At 41.2% G+C, this 14,718-nt stretch overlaps 1 protein-coding gene across 11 annotated transcripts in view; it reads left to right on the top strand.

Moving 5' to 3' along the window:
* The window catches only part of cadm1a (cell adhesion molecule 1a), a 312,964-nt gene that overhangs the window by 64,179 nt on the left and 234,067 nt on the right, over positions 1 to 14,718 (top strand). The window contains exon 2 of one of the 11 annotated variants that reach the window (XM_058414922.1): positions 935 to 1,051. The exons of the other annotated variants lie outside the window; for them this stretch is intronic. Coding sequence (XP_058270905.1) covers positions 1,000 to 1,051 — 52 coding nt within the window. The 5' untranslated portion in view covers positions 935 to 999. The remainder of the gene's footprint in view (positions 1 to 934; positions 1,052 to 14,718) is intronic. 11 annotated transcript variants of the gene reach the window in all.

Below are 14,718 nucleotides of genomic sequence, written 5' to 3'. Positions count from 1 at the left end.
CAGATTGTTAGGGACCAAGTGCCACAGTCCATCCAGCCTGGGACATAAAGAGAAGCATGAGCTAACAAACGGAGCAGAGTCGCTTTATTTCTTCCCTTTCAAGACTAAATTGTAGGTGTTCCTTTGTGCTTTCGAAAAAATGGACAAATCGGTAGCTAAGCAGATTTTGTTTGGGGTCAAATGATTTTTTTTTCTTTCTTGTAGTAACATGGTGAACAAACTGCTTCAATAGAAAGAAAATAACCTCTACTTCTTTTTTTTCTAAGCAAAAACCTGTTATTGTTTGTATTTAAACAAGCTTGCTCTGAATCCCGCTGATTTCGTCTGTTTGACAGCTAAACCATTTTACTAGTCAGATTAATAGGAACACACAGACGACAGACTGTATTTTCAGAATGGGGAGCATGCAGGTATATGGAAACACCAATCATGCAGAATAAAGGTGTCATGTAGGCTAACTCTCCCGCTGTAAGTCACAGCCATGGATTACAAGCACTAGCATTATCTTTTCTGTGTGATGAAGGACAAGGACAGAACACGACATAGTCAAGATAGTCGAAACCTTGGCCAGTGATTTTTGTCAAGGACACAAACATGAAGTGCCAGATTAAATAAAACTAATAATCATATACCTGTTAGCTTTACTTAGTCTTTTTAATGTACTTAACTAGTTTGCCGTATGTTATTACAATACATTAGCAACTACTTTTAAGTAGAGTAAATGTGCTTTTTTGGTAGGCCTAGGGGATGTGACTGTGTGGTGTTAATTTTGGAATAAAGTAAATAATACACTCTTATAATATTATACATAAATATAATAATAATATGCATTATTTTATATACTTTTTTTTACTAGAATCAGATTATTGGATGTTAACATTTTATGACTAATCTTTCACATTATTTGTAAAATGTTTATATATATATATTTCAGATTTACAGTCACTGGTCACTTTATTAGGAACACCTACCTCCTCATGCATGCAGTGATCTAATCGTATGGCAGCAGCACAGCGTATACCGTCATGCAGATACAGAGTAAGAGCCTCAGGTAATGTTCACATCAATCATCAGTGCAGAGAAAAAAAATCTGATCTCGGTGACTTTAACTGTGCTGTGGTTGTTGATGCCAGACAGTCTGGATTGAGTATTTCAGAAACTGCTGATCTTCTGGGAATTTCACACACACCAGTCTGCAGAATGGTGCAGAAGTATCGAGTGACTGCTCTGTTGGTGGAAATGAGTTGTTGATGAGAAGAAAAATGGATAGGAACGATACGGTAAATCAAATAATCAGTCTTTATAGCCGTGGTGAGCAGAAAAGCATCTCAAAACTTAAAGTTATTTTCTACTACAGTGTTGCTGGTAGTTTCTGAGCAAACGTACACATCATGGTATATATTGTGTAAATATATAAAGAAACCTGTGAGAATCATGAGAAGACATTTGTGTCCCATTTTTCTGGGGAACCCACACAATGGACCGGGCAGGAGACTAGAACTAGCTAGTAGACGTATGATTCATACACATCTGATTCATTATTCAGATTTAGACCATTTTTTCCCCCGCTCTGTTTCTTAACAAGCTGCAACAGCCTCTTCTCAAGGTGATGGTGCAAATAAAGCGAGCAGAAGCTGGCTTCAGTTCAGACTCTATCCTTGTAATTCGAACATGAGGTGAAAGCGACATAAATGTGTATTTTAATGCCCTATGTGGCCGTGGACTTGCAGACGGACGTGTAAAACACTCAAGGATTTGCCGAATCTCTCCACAAATCAGATGCGTATAAAGCCTGACTTGAATTTTAGTGGCAGTAATGACCCTAGATATTTATTCCACAACTCAAATGTTTCGCGACTCGGACGGACTCGAGCTTCACGCCCACACGTCCGTCGATCTGTCAGTTTTGTTTCTTTGCTCTCGTTTGTTGGGTATTTGCCAAGTGGGTAATTAAATTCTTATTATTCTAAGTCTGCTTTAGCAGTTAATTCCATGTTGTTGTAAGCAAGTAGACAGGAAGCAAAAATAAATGACTAAATTAATTGGGTTGGACGTCAGGAAATGCGGCTGGCATGCGTCTGACAGTTGTACCGTATTCTGACGTGTAAATTTGAATTTAATCGCCCTTTGGATTGTAATGAATCGCTGCGAGATGTCCTTGTTTATGGTCAGCGAGTGTTTCATGGACCAGAATATTAAACTTAATTCGTATAAAGTCTTTGTCATTAATCTTTCCATGTTTTGTTGTTTTTTCCGGACAGCACGATGGCTTTGTTTTAAGCCGCTTTCCAAATCAGTACACCGTATAAAAATATGGCGGAAACGTGAACCGAGGAACAAAAAGAGAGAGAGAGATAGAGAGCGAGAAAAAGTCTGACTGCAGAGACCGCTGCCGAATATTGTGCATAAGTGCATAATTTTGTCTGAAGTCACTCATTTACACACGTAGAAAGTGAGTTTCATTTAGTTAATGGGAACATTATAACCTTGTTCTGCGCAATTAACTCTTTTAAACACTTAATTCAGACTGCTGTACTGAAATCCAAGCTCATACCCCTGAGTAATTTGCATCATTTTATTTTTTTCTTTCATTCTTTTCTTTTTTCTTTTGACAGAGTGTATCTATAGATTGTCAGGCTTTGGTTTTAATCCTACATCAGTCTGGAGGACTTGCGTCAGCCACTTTCCTTCTGTTGCACAACAGTAAACATCGTTTGGAAGAGTGAAGGTGGTGAAGTGGAAGTAGCTGTTAGAGATTTGGAGTGGCTCAGCAACAGCTTGCTAACAGCAAACACCTTTCTATTTTTTTCCCCCTTCTTCTTCTTCGTCTTCTTCTTCTTCTTCTTCGCTCACCCCCTGAAGTTTGTTAGCTCGGCTAATGGCAGAGCCAACAAAAGGCCCGATCGCTGCCGAGGTTGAGAGGCTCAAAGCTGGATGTTTACTGATTTGAACCCAGATGTCACGCCGGCATGCTAACAGCACCGCTCACTTCGGGGAGAGGTTTAGGTTTACTTTTCATTTAGCAGAAGCTCTCTACAGCGTAATCTCCTTTTAAGCATGAATAGCTCCTGAAAATCACCTGAAATGCGTAACCAATGTAGCGCAAGCTGTCCAAATCTACACGCAGGCATATGGCTGCCATATGCGACGGGCTTGTGAGCATATAAACTGCAGAAGGAAGATTTTTTTTCCCTTCTTAGTTTATTTCAAAGGAAAATCCATTTGCCTTTCATGTAAATTTATGTTTATTTTTGTTTCTCTTTCCTTTTCTTTCTCTCCCCCTCTGACTCTCTCTCTTTCTCTCTAGGTAAGTGCTGGGGATGTTTGCCTCTTTATCTTGTCCTGACTGGATCTTTGGACTGTGCACATGCTTCTGAGAAATAGGTCCCGAGGTGATTCATCGTCAGGAGGGAGCACAGGTTTTTAAAAATACCCCTGACTTCACCGCATTACAGGAAACGAAACTGCTGTCAAAGCTCAGCCTCTCTCTCTCTCTCTCTCTCTCTCTCTCTCTCGCTCTCTCTCTCTCACCGTCTTCCCAAATGGGAACAGAGAAGCCGTGCATGCTCGTATGGATCATTTTAATGTTCAACAAGCTCTTCCGCATGAAAAATTTATTGAGAGGCTGAAATGGAGGACTTGACTGACTGAGCGAATTTGGAGATTGAGGAACACACATGAGCGAGTGCACAGGAAGTCTCCAGGTGATCTAAAGTCAACAAGCGCACGTGAATTTATCGCACGCTCCTGGCGGCTACACGGGCAGGAGCCGTTAAAGCGATGTTTTTTGCGTCACGACTTTACAATCCAAAGACAAGTTATTTGTCTTGAGACTCTTATCATAACTGACCATACATAATAGAGGTGTTAGGTGAATAATGTACTTTTTTTTGTCTCTTGCTGCCCCAAAAGAGGAATACAAAATTAATGAGCTGAGAAATTGGTTTCATCAAACAGCGTCAAGGTAGGAAAGGTAGGAAGGGTACAATCTGTAATGCTCGCTGTAGCATCGCAACAATCAAAACACTATTCACGGAGCCTGAGTGAGGCGTGCAGCCTGTCAGGACGGTGGTCTTCACATCCTTAAGATCAGCACATGATCGAACGAAAACACGTAGACACTGGAACTGATATGTGCAACACACTTTGATTGTTCTCTTGATAATTCACTCGGAGATGCCCGTGTCTCAGGCTGGCGTTGTGCCAAATTTCGCTAACGATCAATTTATTGACTACTCCGTAATGTTCCTGCGATGCTGATATAGAATTTGAAGTTCTTTTACCCGAATGTTTAGCTGGTCCTCCCCTGCTAGCTAAGCCTCATGTTACTTTTGTTTTTCAGACCTGTTCATTTAAACAGCACAAAACTGTAGCAGAGGTTATGACTTTTCCCCTGTTTCTGTCAAAGGTCTCCAAGATCAAGTTGCCACCAAGAAGAAATAAATTCAAGGAACTTTTTAAGTTCCCAAAAAGTCCTTTCTGCTTTCAGTGAATCTAATACATGAAAAAATATAGAATATATAGAACTGAGGGCATGAAGCCTTTATTATGGCCACACGTACATTACAGCACAGTGGAATTCTTTTCTTTACATATCCCAGCTGAGGAAGTTGGGGTCAGAGCACAGGGGCAGCTATGATACAGCACCCCATGAGCAGAGAGGGTTAAGGGCCTTGATCAATTGCCCAGCAGTGGCAGCTTGGTGGTGTTGGGGTTCGAATCCCAATCTTCCAATCAACAACACAGAGCCTTAACCCCTTGAGCCACCAATGCCCCCGTGTGAAGCTGATTCATATTTGGGTTGATTGCTGCTTTAGCTGATTAAGCAGTTTTCAGGTTTCTGTGGAATTGTCATAGCAAGCGGTCAAAATTATAGTAGAATTAAACTGTGGCACATATGCAGTCTGAAATTTTACGTATTTCTCTAAAGCTGCTTTGCGACAATGTCCGCCGTTACAAGAGTTATACACATACAATTGAACTGATTCCGATGCTTCTGTTACTGATTTTATGTGAGTGTCAGGTAAGGATAGCAGAAACAGGTGAAAGCACTGAATAAAGTTTTTTAAGAAGAAACTGTCAGAAAATCCCAAAACAGTCCAAGGCCAGGGGATTAATAAACTCTTAATAACAAGGCAATATTCAGAATCACAAATAAAAACAAACAGGGTGAAATCCAGAATAACAAGACATGAGATAATACAGCTGGGTAAGGTCATGCAGGAACACGCTGAGCTCTACTCCACAGAGAGTAACTGGAGTGAGATGATCCGATATTCAGGGTGGTGAGTGTACACAGATGTGTGGGATTAGTTATCTGGTGACCGTGAACGTTGTAAAGAAGGTCCGGAGTTGTTTGTAGGCCACGGTGTGTTCTAGGAGGCGTAGTTGGTGGTTGGTGGTGGTGGTGGGAGCTGAGCTGACCGAAAGGAATGATAGAGTCAAGTTAATACATTTCCCCTGTTCAGATTAACAGCAATGTCATGTGGTAGTCAACATCAGATCTAACATATATCAGTGAATATATCAATTAGAAAATACGTCAAATCCCATCTATTGTGTCAGCTCAGTATTGGGAGTGATTTTTTATTCATGTCTGTATTATATATAAGTATCAAGGCAAGATGTGGATATGACATCTGTGTAACTGGAAGGAATAGAGGAAGATTTCCTTTCCACCCAGACAGCAGGGTTAATTCTGCTCGCTTGGATTCCTGGTCACATGACTGGAGCGATCTCCTGATGACTGGGCGAAATGTTGGAACATCGGTGTCCAAGCTTATCGGCAAAGGGCAGGAGTGGGTGCAGGTCTTCGTTCCAAACAGAAACCGCACCTGATTGCACCTGTTTAATCAGCTAATCTTGGCTTTCTTGCTAGCTGAGTGGTTAAGGTGTTGTACCACTGATTGAAAGGTTGTGAGTTCAACCAAGTTCCCATGTCCACCAAGTGTCCACCTCTGGGCCCCTGAGAAAGGCCCTCGACCCTCAATTGTATAAAATGAGATAAAAATGTAAGTTGCTCTGGAGAAGTGTGTCTGCCAAATGGCGTAAATGTAAATGAAATGTAAATGCTGTCAGTAGACTCAGGTGTGGCTTCTGATTGGTTGGAATGAAAACCTGCGCACTTTAAGATTGGACGGATAAGATTGGACACCTCTGACTTGAGAGAATTTTACATTAGAGTTAACACCAGTTTTTTGTTGTTGTTTTAATTTGTTTATTTTGAGATCTAATTGTGCCACTTCCTTTTTTCAGTATATACAGATCAGAAACCAGTTATAGAGAAGGTCCAGTCACGCTGGGTCTAATTATAGGACTAAAATTAATTTAATTATTCTCATGCATGAGATCACTTTTAAGATCAAAGGTGTGTTTCACATGAAAACGCAGAGGCTTCTCTGGAAGACATCTATCTGACCTGTTTTCTTCCAGTACTTTCATCATCTACTTCCGCTTTGGTATTTTAATCCCCTTCGGTGTTTTGGCTAAGTCACTGATGCTACAACAAGGTCTCCTATTTTTATGTCTTTGCCCCGCAAAGTCACTTTTTTTTTTTTCAAAGAAGAGAAAGAGAGATGTTTATGCCAAAAAAGATCAATCATTCAGGAACATTGTTTCTCCTGACTTTTGAAGTGGTAGTGTTTGGGGGATGAATGCTAAAGCAACTCCCATCCAGCCGCTTTGCCATCTGATGCAACGGGAGGCAACACGTTTGTTTCCTTTTAAACTTTTGTTTCTAATATCAGTGACAACCCAACAACTCGTCATCACGTGGCTTGTTGTTAGTTCTTAGCTTGTCCATGTGAAAACAAGGGATTAATCGCTACCAATTATAAAAGAAAAGTCCCAAATTAGCGGAGGACCATGGTGGCGGTGTCAGCCAGGAGACTCGCCGCTCTTTGTTGCGTAGGTAGAAATCTTCTGGACAGAGTTTCCTAATGAAAGCCATCGTTGTCTTTGCACTGGCTCATTCACGTTATGCCGTACTTCCTATCGAGCAGCCGTGGCTGCGATTTGAAGAGCCCATGAAAAGAAGTGTATGTTCGTGTATCTCGAGGGAAGGCTGTTGAATGTGCTTTTGTTTGGTCTTTCCAGATGCCCCCTGAGTCATATCCTCCATTAAAGCACGTCTCAATGGGATATTATGCACGTTCTTGCAGAGGGCTGTCAAAACCTTCTGTCTTATCACACTCTGGTGATGTCCACAGAACCGAGCGTGCAAAGAAACTCAACATGGATGTCACGCATATACATGTGATCATTCAGCAGACACTGTAAGAGCAGAACACGGCTGAACTGATCTGCTGCACAAAGCCACAAAGACCACTTGTAACCTATTAGAGTCTTATGCTCTTAAAAGGAACGGTTCTATGTAGACCCTAAAAAAATGCTTCACATATGGATTCTACAGAATAATTTAAAAGGATTCATTGAAAAAAAAAGTGGGATTCTCAAATTCCATTTTTTGGTCTCTGATAACGTGTAGAAGCTTGATGAAGTGGAGGTCTAATGTAAAGTGAAGAAACTTCACTGAAAATGATGGACTGAAAATAATAAACCCTCACAGTATTAAACTGCCTTTGTTATGCGTACACTTTAACCATTAACCAAATAAAGATTTTAAGCAGCAATATCACAATATCACATATTTTTCAGAGAACAGACTCAGACACCAGGTCTGGTTTTCTTTCTCTCGACTATAAGTGGAGCGCTGTGATGTACTGAAGCAGCACCGAAGACGCTTCGTCAGCCGAGTTCGCAGTTAATGCTCGTGTCATGACGAGCTACCAGTTTCCGATGCAGGGTCCAATTTCAGACAGAATGTGTGAAGCGATAAGCTTTCTTTTGCCCAGTGTTGATATCAGTGTCACAAGGCTGTATTGTTAAGTGTTGCTTATATCCGACGATGCAAGGACGGCCGTCTTACTCACACACACACACACACACACACGTTCACATAGGTGCTTGCAAGCTGACATTAAGACTGCAACGAGAGGCTTTTATTATGCATGTTATTTATTATGTATTTTTTAATGCGTCACTGTAGAGTACATGCGCAATAAAACATGATGGGCCATTTGTGATTTGTGAGCTAGTCATCAGTTAAATCAACCCCACCGAAACATCCGAACTGTACATTACTTTAATGCCGGCGCACTGTTACGCAAGCTTGACATTTATTGCCTGTAAAATGAGCAAACGTACTTAAAATCTCACACACGCTCACATACTCACATACACAGTGAGGTCATAGCATTGCTTTTAGCTCTGTTCAGTGGGTGGTTTGTATGGTTGTGCTGTGTTTAAGTGCCACACTGCATCGTCCTAGTGCGGAGTCGGGATGGTTGGGATACTGATACTGGATCGGTGCTGTATCATGGTACCACACTGGCACTGATGGACCTGCTGGAGGTGGCGTGCTAGTGTGGATCATTATAAGAGGGCAGTTTTAATACACAATTATCAACATACTTTAAAAAGTCTTTGTGAGTTCTATGATATGATCAGATGCAACCCCTTTAAATCCTGTTAATTTCAGTCTAACACTGATCTAGTAACTCAGTGCATGGAGTACGGGATTATTTATTTATTTATTTATTTATTTATTTCGTGCAGGTGAATTCTCAAATCTGATAGGTCAGACAGTGTACATCATTTCTGTGTGGTATTGTTTCTGCAGTAATGGTTAACTCTCAGCTCTTTGTATGCCAATCTGTGTAATTTAAGGTTTATATTAAACGCTTTATATAAAAAGTGAGCTGTTGTGAAACTAAAAGTGTATATTCATTGATGAGGTGGAGCTTTTCATTTGTTTATTTATTTAAGATTTACAGAAGGAGTCCCAGGAGTAATAGTCATGCTGCAAGTTTACCAGTACAGGAAAGTCTTCAGGACAGAGGAATTTACTCTACACTGAGCCAATGACTGTCTAACCCTAACCTAAGCTATAACTAACTTGTCTCATGAATGTTAAACATTAAATCTTGATTATTATTGATATGTTAAAATGGTTGGGAAAATGGTGTGATGTAAGTGTTCTTTAGTCACGCTACCATGAACCCAGGAAAGCAGAAAAATGAAGACTGTGACATAGTCTTCATTATGATATAATGCTGGAACTGGAGACTCCTTCCAAAATGTTACATAAACATGCTTGGTAACATATTAGAATGAGTGCACTAATCTTCAATCATTAAAATTACAGATGGCACAACTGTCAGGATTGCTGCTCTAGAAAATGAATCAAGCATTCATAAATAACAGCGCTGCGGTATAACGTCATAATTTAATTATTAATGCTCTATTGAACGTCTGTAAACGATAATTAATGCAGTTTAGGATATCGTATTGCAAAGTGTTACTGGTTTGATTTGCATCATGATTCCATGGTGCCATTATCCGCATCAACATTCTGGAGCCAGATCATGTGCACAGGGTTTACAGTAGGATAGGAGACCAGCCACCTGGATGCAGTGGGGGAGTAGAAAGGTCTGGTGCACCTGGGTATGTTTTATGGAACAGGAGGGTGGGGAAGGGGTCAGTAGAAACAAGCAGCCTGGCTTTCTCCTCTTGCCAGTCTAGTTCAGCTCTCCTGGCAGCCATAGCAGCCACGGTTCACCTGACGGAACATCTGAGAAAAGCAGAATGTGCTCCAGTCGTCTCCATCTTGCACAGATCCGCTGTGACATGCTGCTTTTTCAGCATTTTTCCCAAATGCAGAACCAAAATAAGAGCAGATCTCCAGTCATCCATGTCGCTGACTCAAAGTCCGTCCACTTCTCACCTGACCCCGGCTGCAGAGCACATTTCAATCAAGCTCATGAGCTCCTTAATTATTTTTAAGCTCTTCCTGAGGGCTGACACATTGGCAGGGGTCAAACTGTGTGGCCAGGTGAAAATAAACCAGCCATATTGCGCTCTCCTCCGTCGCTCCCTTCTGCCGCCTGCTCCACGGGGCCAGTAAATGGAGATTTGGGACGCCCCTGCCGCTCGAGCCACCTGTGCTACTCCACCATCAAGGTGTGCTGTGGTATTCCACACTGACTCAGCAAGGGGCGGCGTTATATAACCACAAACCCAGCCGGCCCGATCAAATATCACGCGCCACTACATCTCCAACCCCCAACTCGGCTTCCTGAAAATAGGTCGGTCTGAAGGGAGCCCTTCTGCTTTAATGATATCAGAGGCTGAAAATGAAGGCTGCTTTTAAGTTCAGTATCCATATGGGGTGAGTTTCAGAAGGCAAGCACCATGTCCCAAGTCGAGTGCTTCGTGGTGCGTTCGACTCTTTATGATGAACCTGGTGGAAGGGCAGCTGAAATTCTGGAGAAAAAAAAAAAGATCACAGCACACGCAAGTGGTTTCTTTTACAGCCAGGCAGGGAAAATAAACCAGGGAAGAAAAAGAGCAGTAAGGTGAACATGTTAAGCTACTGACTTAACAAGGAGCCTGAAAGGAATTCCTCTGTTAACAGGCTGTAAAATGGATCAAGCTGGTCATTATCAATTTGGGACTTTTTCATTATCAGGTTGGGATTTGGGGACTTAAAATAATTAAGAATGGACACTGCTAATGGTCTCCACTGTTCTGACTTCTTTCCCCTGCCATTCATATTGTCCTCTGTGATACACATAAAAGCGCCTAAAATAAAAGTGTTATTACACATCTAGTCAAATCCTCCGAGAAAAGTTGCAGCAAGGCTTCAAATTCTTCCGTCAAGCTTGAGCAGAAATTGTATAAACGCTAAACGCACGAGAAAGAAAAGTTTTCTGCTTCAATTCACACTGGTTTTCAGTTACTGACCGGAAAATAAGTGTCTCTTTCAGGAAGGAATAAAAAAAATGTGAGAAAAATTAACAGCTTTATTTCTAATCGCTCATATGTTGCCTAGCATGATGATACCTCTGACAAAACCAGCTGGTAAAGTGCTAATAGCTTGCTAAAATCTGAGATAAAAACAAAGCTGTTGGAAGTTAGCTAATCTTTTACTACATTCCTTGGTAAAATATTCCCTAATTTGTCATTAGTAACTAAAACCACTGTGAGATTTGAGGCAAACTAACAACAGCTTTGCTGCTAATCTCTCAAATGTTAGCTAGTTACTCTGGGAATACAGACTAGCTGAGTGCTAATACAATACAAGCAGAAAGTGTTGCAACAGATTGATTACAGTGATGAATATAATGTCTGTTATATCTGTTAAAATTGATAATTATTAGGAATAAATCTTGAATATTAGGCTACCATGTTACCGTCTGATGTATGGAGAATCGTAATGATGTCAGTGAGCAGAAAGTAGAGACTCTGCGTTTGAGGTTCAGATATAGATACTGCCAGTCATTCACTTAGTCATTGAACTTTGTTGCATTCCTTCCTCTGTGCTCTAGTGACAGTATATCCATGTTATTTATCATATTGATCTGTTGTAATTGTTCTGATTTATTTACTGGTTCATTAAAATGTAGCCTCTGTTGCTGCGTGTGTTTTCCTCGAGACAGCTCTATCGCTGATTTTCTTCATGTGGCTGTTTCACCCTGTCAATCTCCTGACAGAAGAATCTGCAGATCATTCTTGTACGTCGTTCAGTTCCCACACTGTCCCTACCGACACTAATAATTCCCTGGGTGTTGCGTAATTAGCTAAACATGCATCTAGCCCACATTTGAGCTAGTGCGGTTTCGCGCGCCGGCTCAGTCAGAGGCCGAGCTTTGCTCAAGGTAATCTACCGGACTCGATCTGCGGAAAGCCTGACTGGACGTCGGTGATAAACGCTACGGGCTTCAGGGACAGTGGCTATTTCTGACCTGGCAAGCTTGACCCGTTTTCTCCTGTCTTCATTTATATTCCTGAAGCAGTCTTTCATCACTGTCTTCCAGAGCAAAATTTAACCTCCTGATATATCGACCCAGCTCTTATGGCACCCTAAAGGGGGTTAGTCTGCCAGTATTCACTTTTATAGAACACAAAGATCACACAGAATCATTTAGTGTGTACACTGGATAACAACCAATGAATGTGTTGGGAATACGATTTTAGACCTCCTTTTCAGCAGAACAATAAGCTGCATTTAAGTGCACCGGCCTCCTGGGTAGGTGATTGACGAGATGAAGTCGACAGATTAAGAGCAGTCTTAAAATAATAAGCTGTTCATTTGTAATTGGTCTAGGGAGTTGTTTTTGCATGTATAGGCTTGTTTTAATCAGAGTCCTGTCACTCAAAACACCACAGTAAATAGGCTACTGATGGACTTATTATGATATGACACCTACAGCACAGTGACAGGCAAATCTATTACAGTGTAGCTATGCCTTAGGTTGATGTTTTCCACTGAGAAGAACCTTTTAAATTTAACCTGTTATTAAAAAAATTCCACGTCACATCTGCATGAACTTCTGTATCATGTAATTCTGTGTGATGTGAATCTGGTGTATGTTAATGCACTAATAAGCAGACAATGATGGCAAAATGTGAAAATATGAAGACAGCATCGTCCTCCAACGTGAGTAACCTGGTAAAACGTCTTACGGCATTTGAACACTGCATTTGATATCACGCAGAGCGGTGTCATTAAAAATAAGTACAAATGTATTGAGAACAGTGGAATAGTTGAAGTTGACACATGAGAACACTTCAGTTGTGTGAGCACTGAGACACATGTTCAGTCACTGCCCCATGGCACATTGTGCCCATTTTTAATGACCACAGCCACCGTTACTGCTCTGTGCTCAGGGTTAAAGGTCATCTTCACAGTTTCTATTAAAGATTAAAGAACCATTTTAAATGCCATGACATCTCCCACGTCGGCGTGAGGAGATCATTGCTAGCAGAACATAGCAGCCACCCATACTAAGAGATTTCAGTAAAATGCTGCATTGATTAAGTGGCACAATAGTAAAAAGAGATTACGAGTTTGAGTCTGATGTTATCCGAATCATGCACAGGATTACAGAGAATGGAGAAGATGGCATTCTTGTCTCCCCGGTGGATCAGAGTGACACTAACCAACTGTAGGGTGTCTCTCGGCTCATGTATACTAAAGAGGACAGTTATCCTCAGAGGACACTCAATTATTCTATGGTCTTGGGGTAGCAGGCTTCACTTGTCTCAGAGGAAGCATGTGTTACCCTGAATTTATACCAGATTTTTTTTATTTTTCAGTAACCACAAATTCAAGTGTAGTCATCCGTTCAGGCCACACTACATGCCCTATAGGCATGACAACAGTTCAGTTTCAGGCTTGTCAAGAAAATTCAGCCTAGATGTACCAACACCTCTGTAAAATGTAGGTAATAAAATGTGATAAGGCTTTCATGAAACATTGACTAAACACAATGCATCGTTTTCTGGTTATCTTCAGACATTACTGCTATATAAATATGTTTTGAAATCTCCTTTAGCAATGTTTAGAATGCATAGAAAGTGTGGTTGTGTGATTTCAGTGGACTGGTATAAAGATAAACCTTAGTGTGTGCGGCAAAAACAGAACATAAGGTTAGTGTAATGCAGCTGGTATGAACTGCAACACTGGTTAAAATGGACGTGAAATTGCTGCTTGTGATGCGAGTGGGGAAAAAATACCACTCTTCAGAAACACCTGGTCTGAACTGGCCTCTAGCTTGTGGCCTTCCTGGTGTGTATGTTTCACACAACCAGCATTGGGGAAAAAATCAGCACCTAACATATTATTTTATTGCGCATTTCTATTGATCGTGTAGGTTGTGTTTCGCTGAGATTTTCAGTACTTTTAGCACCTGAATATAAACCAGTGAATGGACTCTCTGAGTAATGACCAGATGCTCCCATTCCCTTTTGTTTGCTTTTAGCCCTACCTTTGTGACAGATGCTGTTAATACGCAATTTGCTCTTTGCTTACAGCTTTATCTGCTAGACCTGCTTTTGCCTGTGTGTGTTATTAGCTGCCATAATGACCTATAAATTTAATATGAGGCCTCATGACAAGCATCCTGGTTCACGGTCTTCTCCACAGGGAATAACCACTGGTTCCTGCTAATGTTTATTGCGCGCTCATAATGGCGTAGCGAGCAGAGCCGTATTCTTCTGGTCTGGGTGTGAATGTTTTATAGAGTCGTTTGTTATGCAGCTTTTTCCGATATACAAGAAAACGGTCACTTTCCATTTCCACTTTCCATATTACGAACAACACGGTTTTGCACGTAACAGCAAGGGCAGAGCTTTTGATTGACATGTATTTTGTTCCTCTGCAAATTAGAACACTGTTACTGGTGGAGAAATAATGAAGAACATGTGCTGTAGAGGGTTTCATCAGCCAGTATTTTCTCATCCTGTGCTGTGGCTGTGGTGTAATGCAAGGCTGTAGTTAAAGCAAACAAACTACAGTATACACCAAAATACGAAGCAGCATCAAGATTTTATTGATTTGTTTTTTTTTAGGAGCATTATGAAATGTTTGATTTCTAGGATTGCAAACAGCTCTTAAAAGTGGAAAAGCTGACATTTGTTGTCAAAACTCCAACCCCACCACCACCACCATTCTTATTAGCTGTTGTGTGCTGTATTGATAGCGTGCCACGTCCCAGCAGAGGCCCTCTGGAGATAGCGAGCTCTGGCAGCAGTGGGTCTGGACTTCTCTCCAGTGGTTAATGGACTGTTGTCAAACACCAGGCCGATCAGTTAGACAGGGGGCTGTAAATCCGTCCCTCACACTGAAGTGCATGGTGTGCCACTGGGGGGGTCTGG

This window comes from Hemibagrus wyckioides, linkage group LG18 (assembly GCF_019097595.1).
Source record: "Hemibagrus wyckioides isolate EC202008001 linkage group LG18, SWU_Hwy_1.0, whole genome shotgun sequence".
Taxonomy (NCBI): domain Eukaryota; kingdom Metazoa; phylum Chordata; class Actinopteri; order Siluriformes; family Bagridae; genus Hemibagrus; species Hemibagrus wyckioides.
This window is presented reverse-complemented; position numbering and strand designations above follow the sequence as displayed.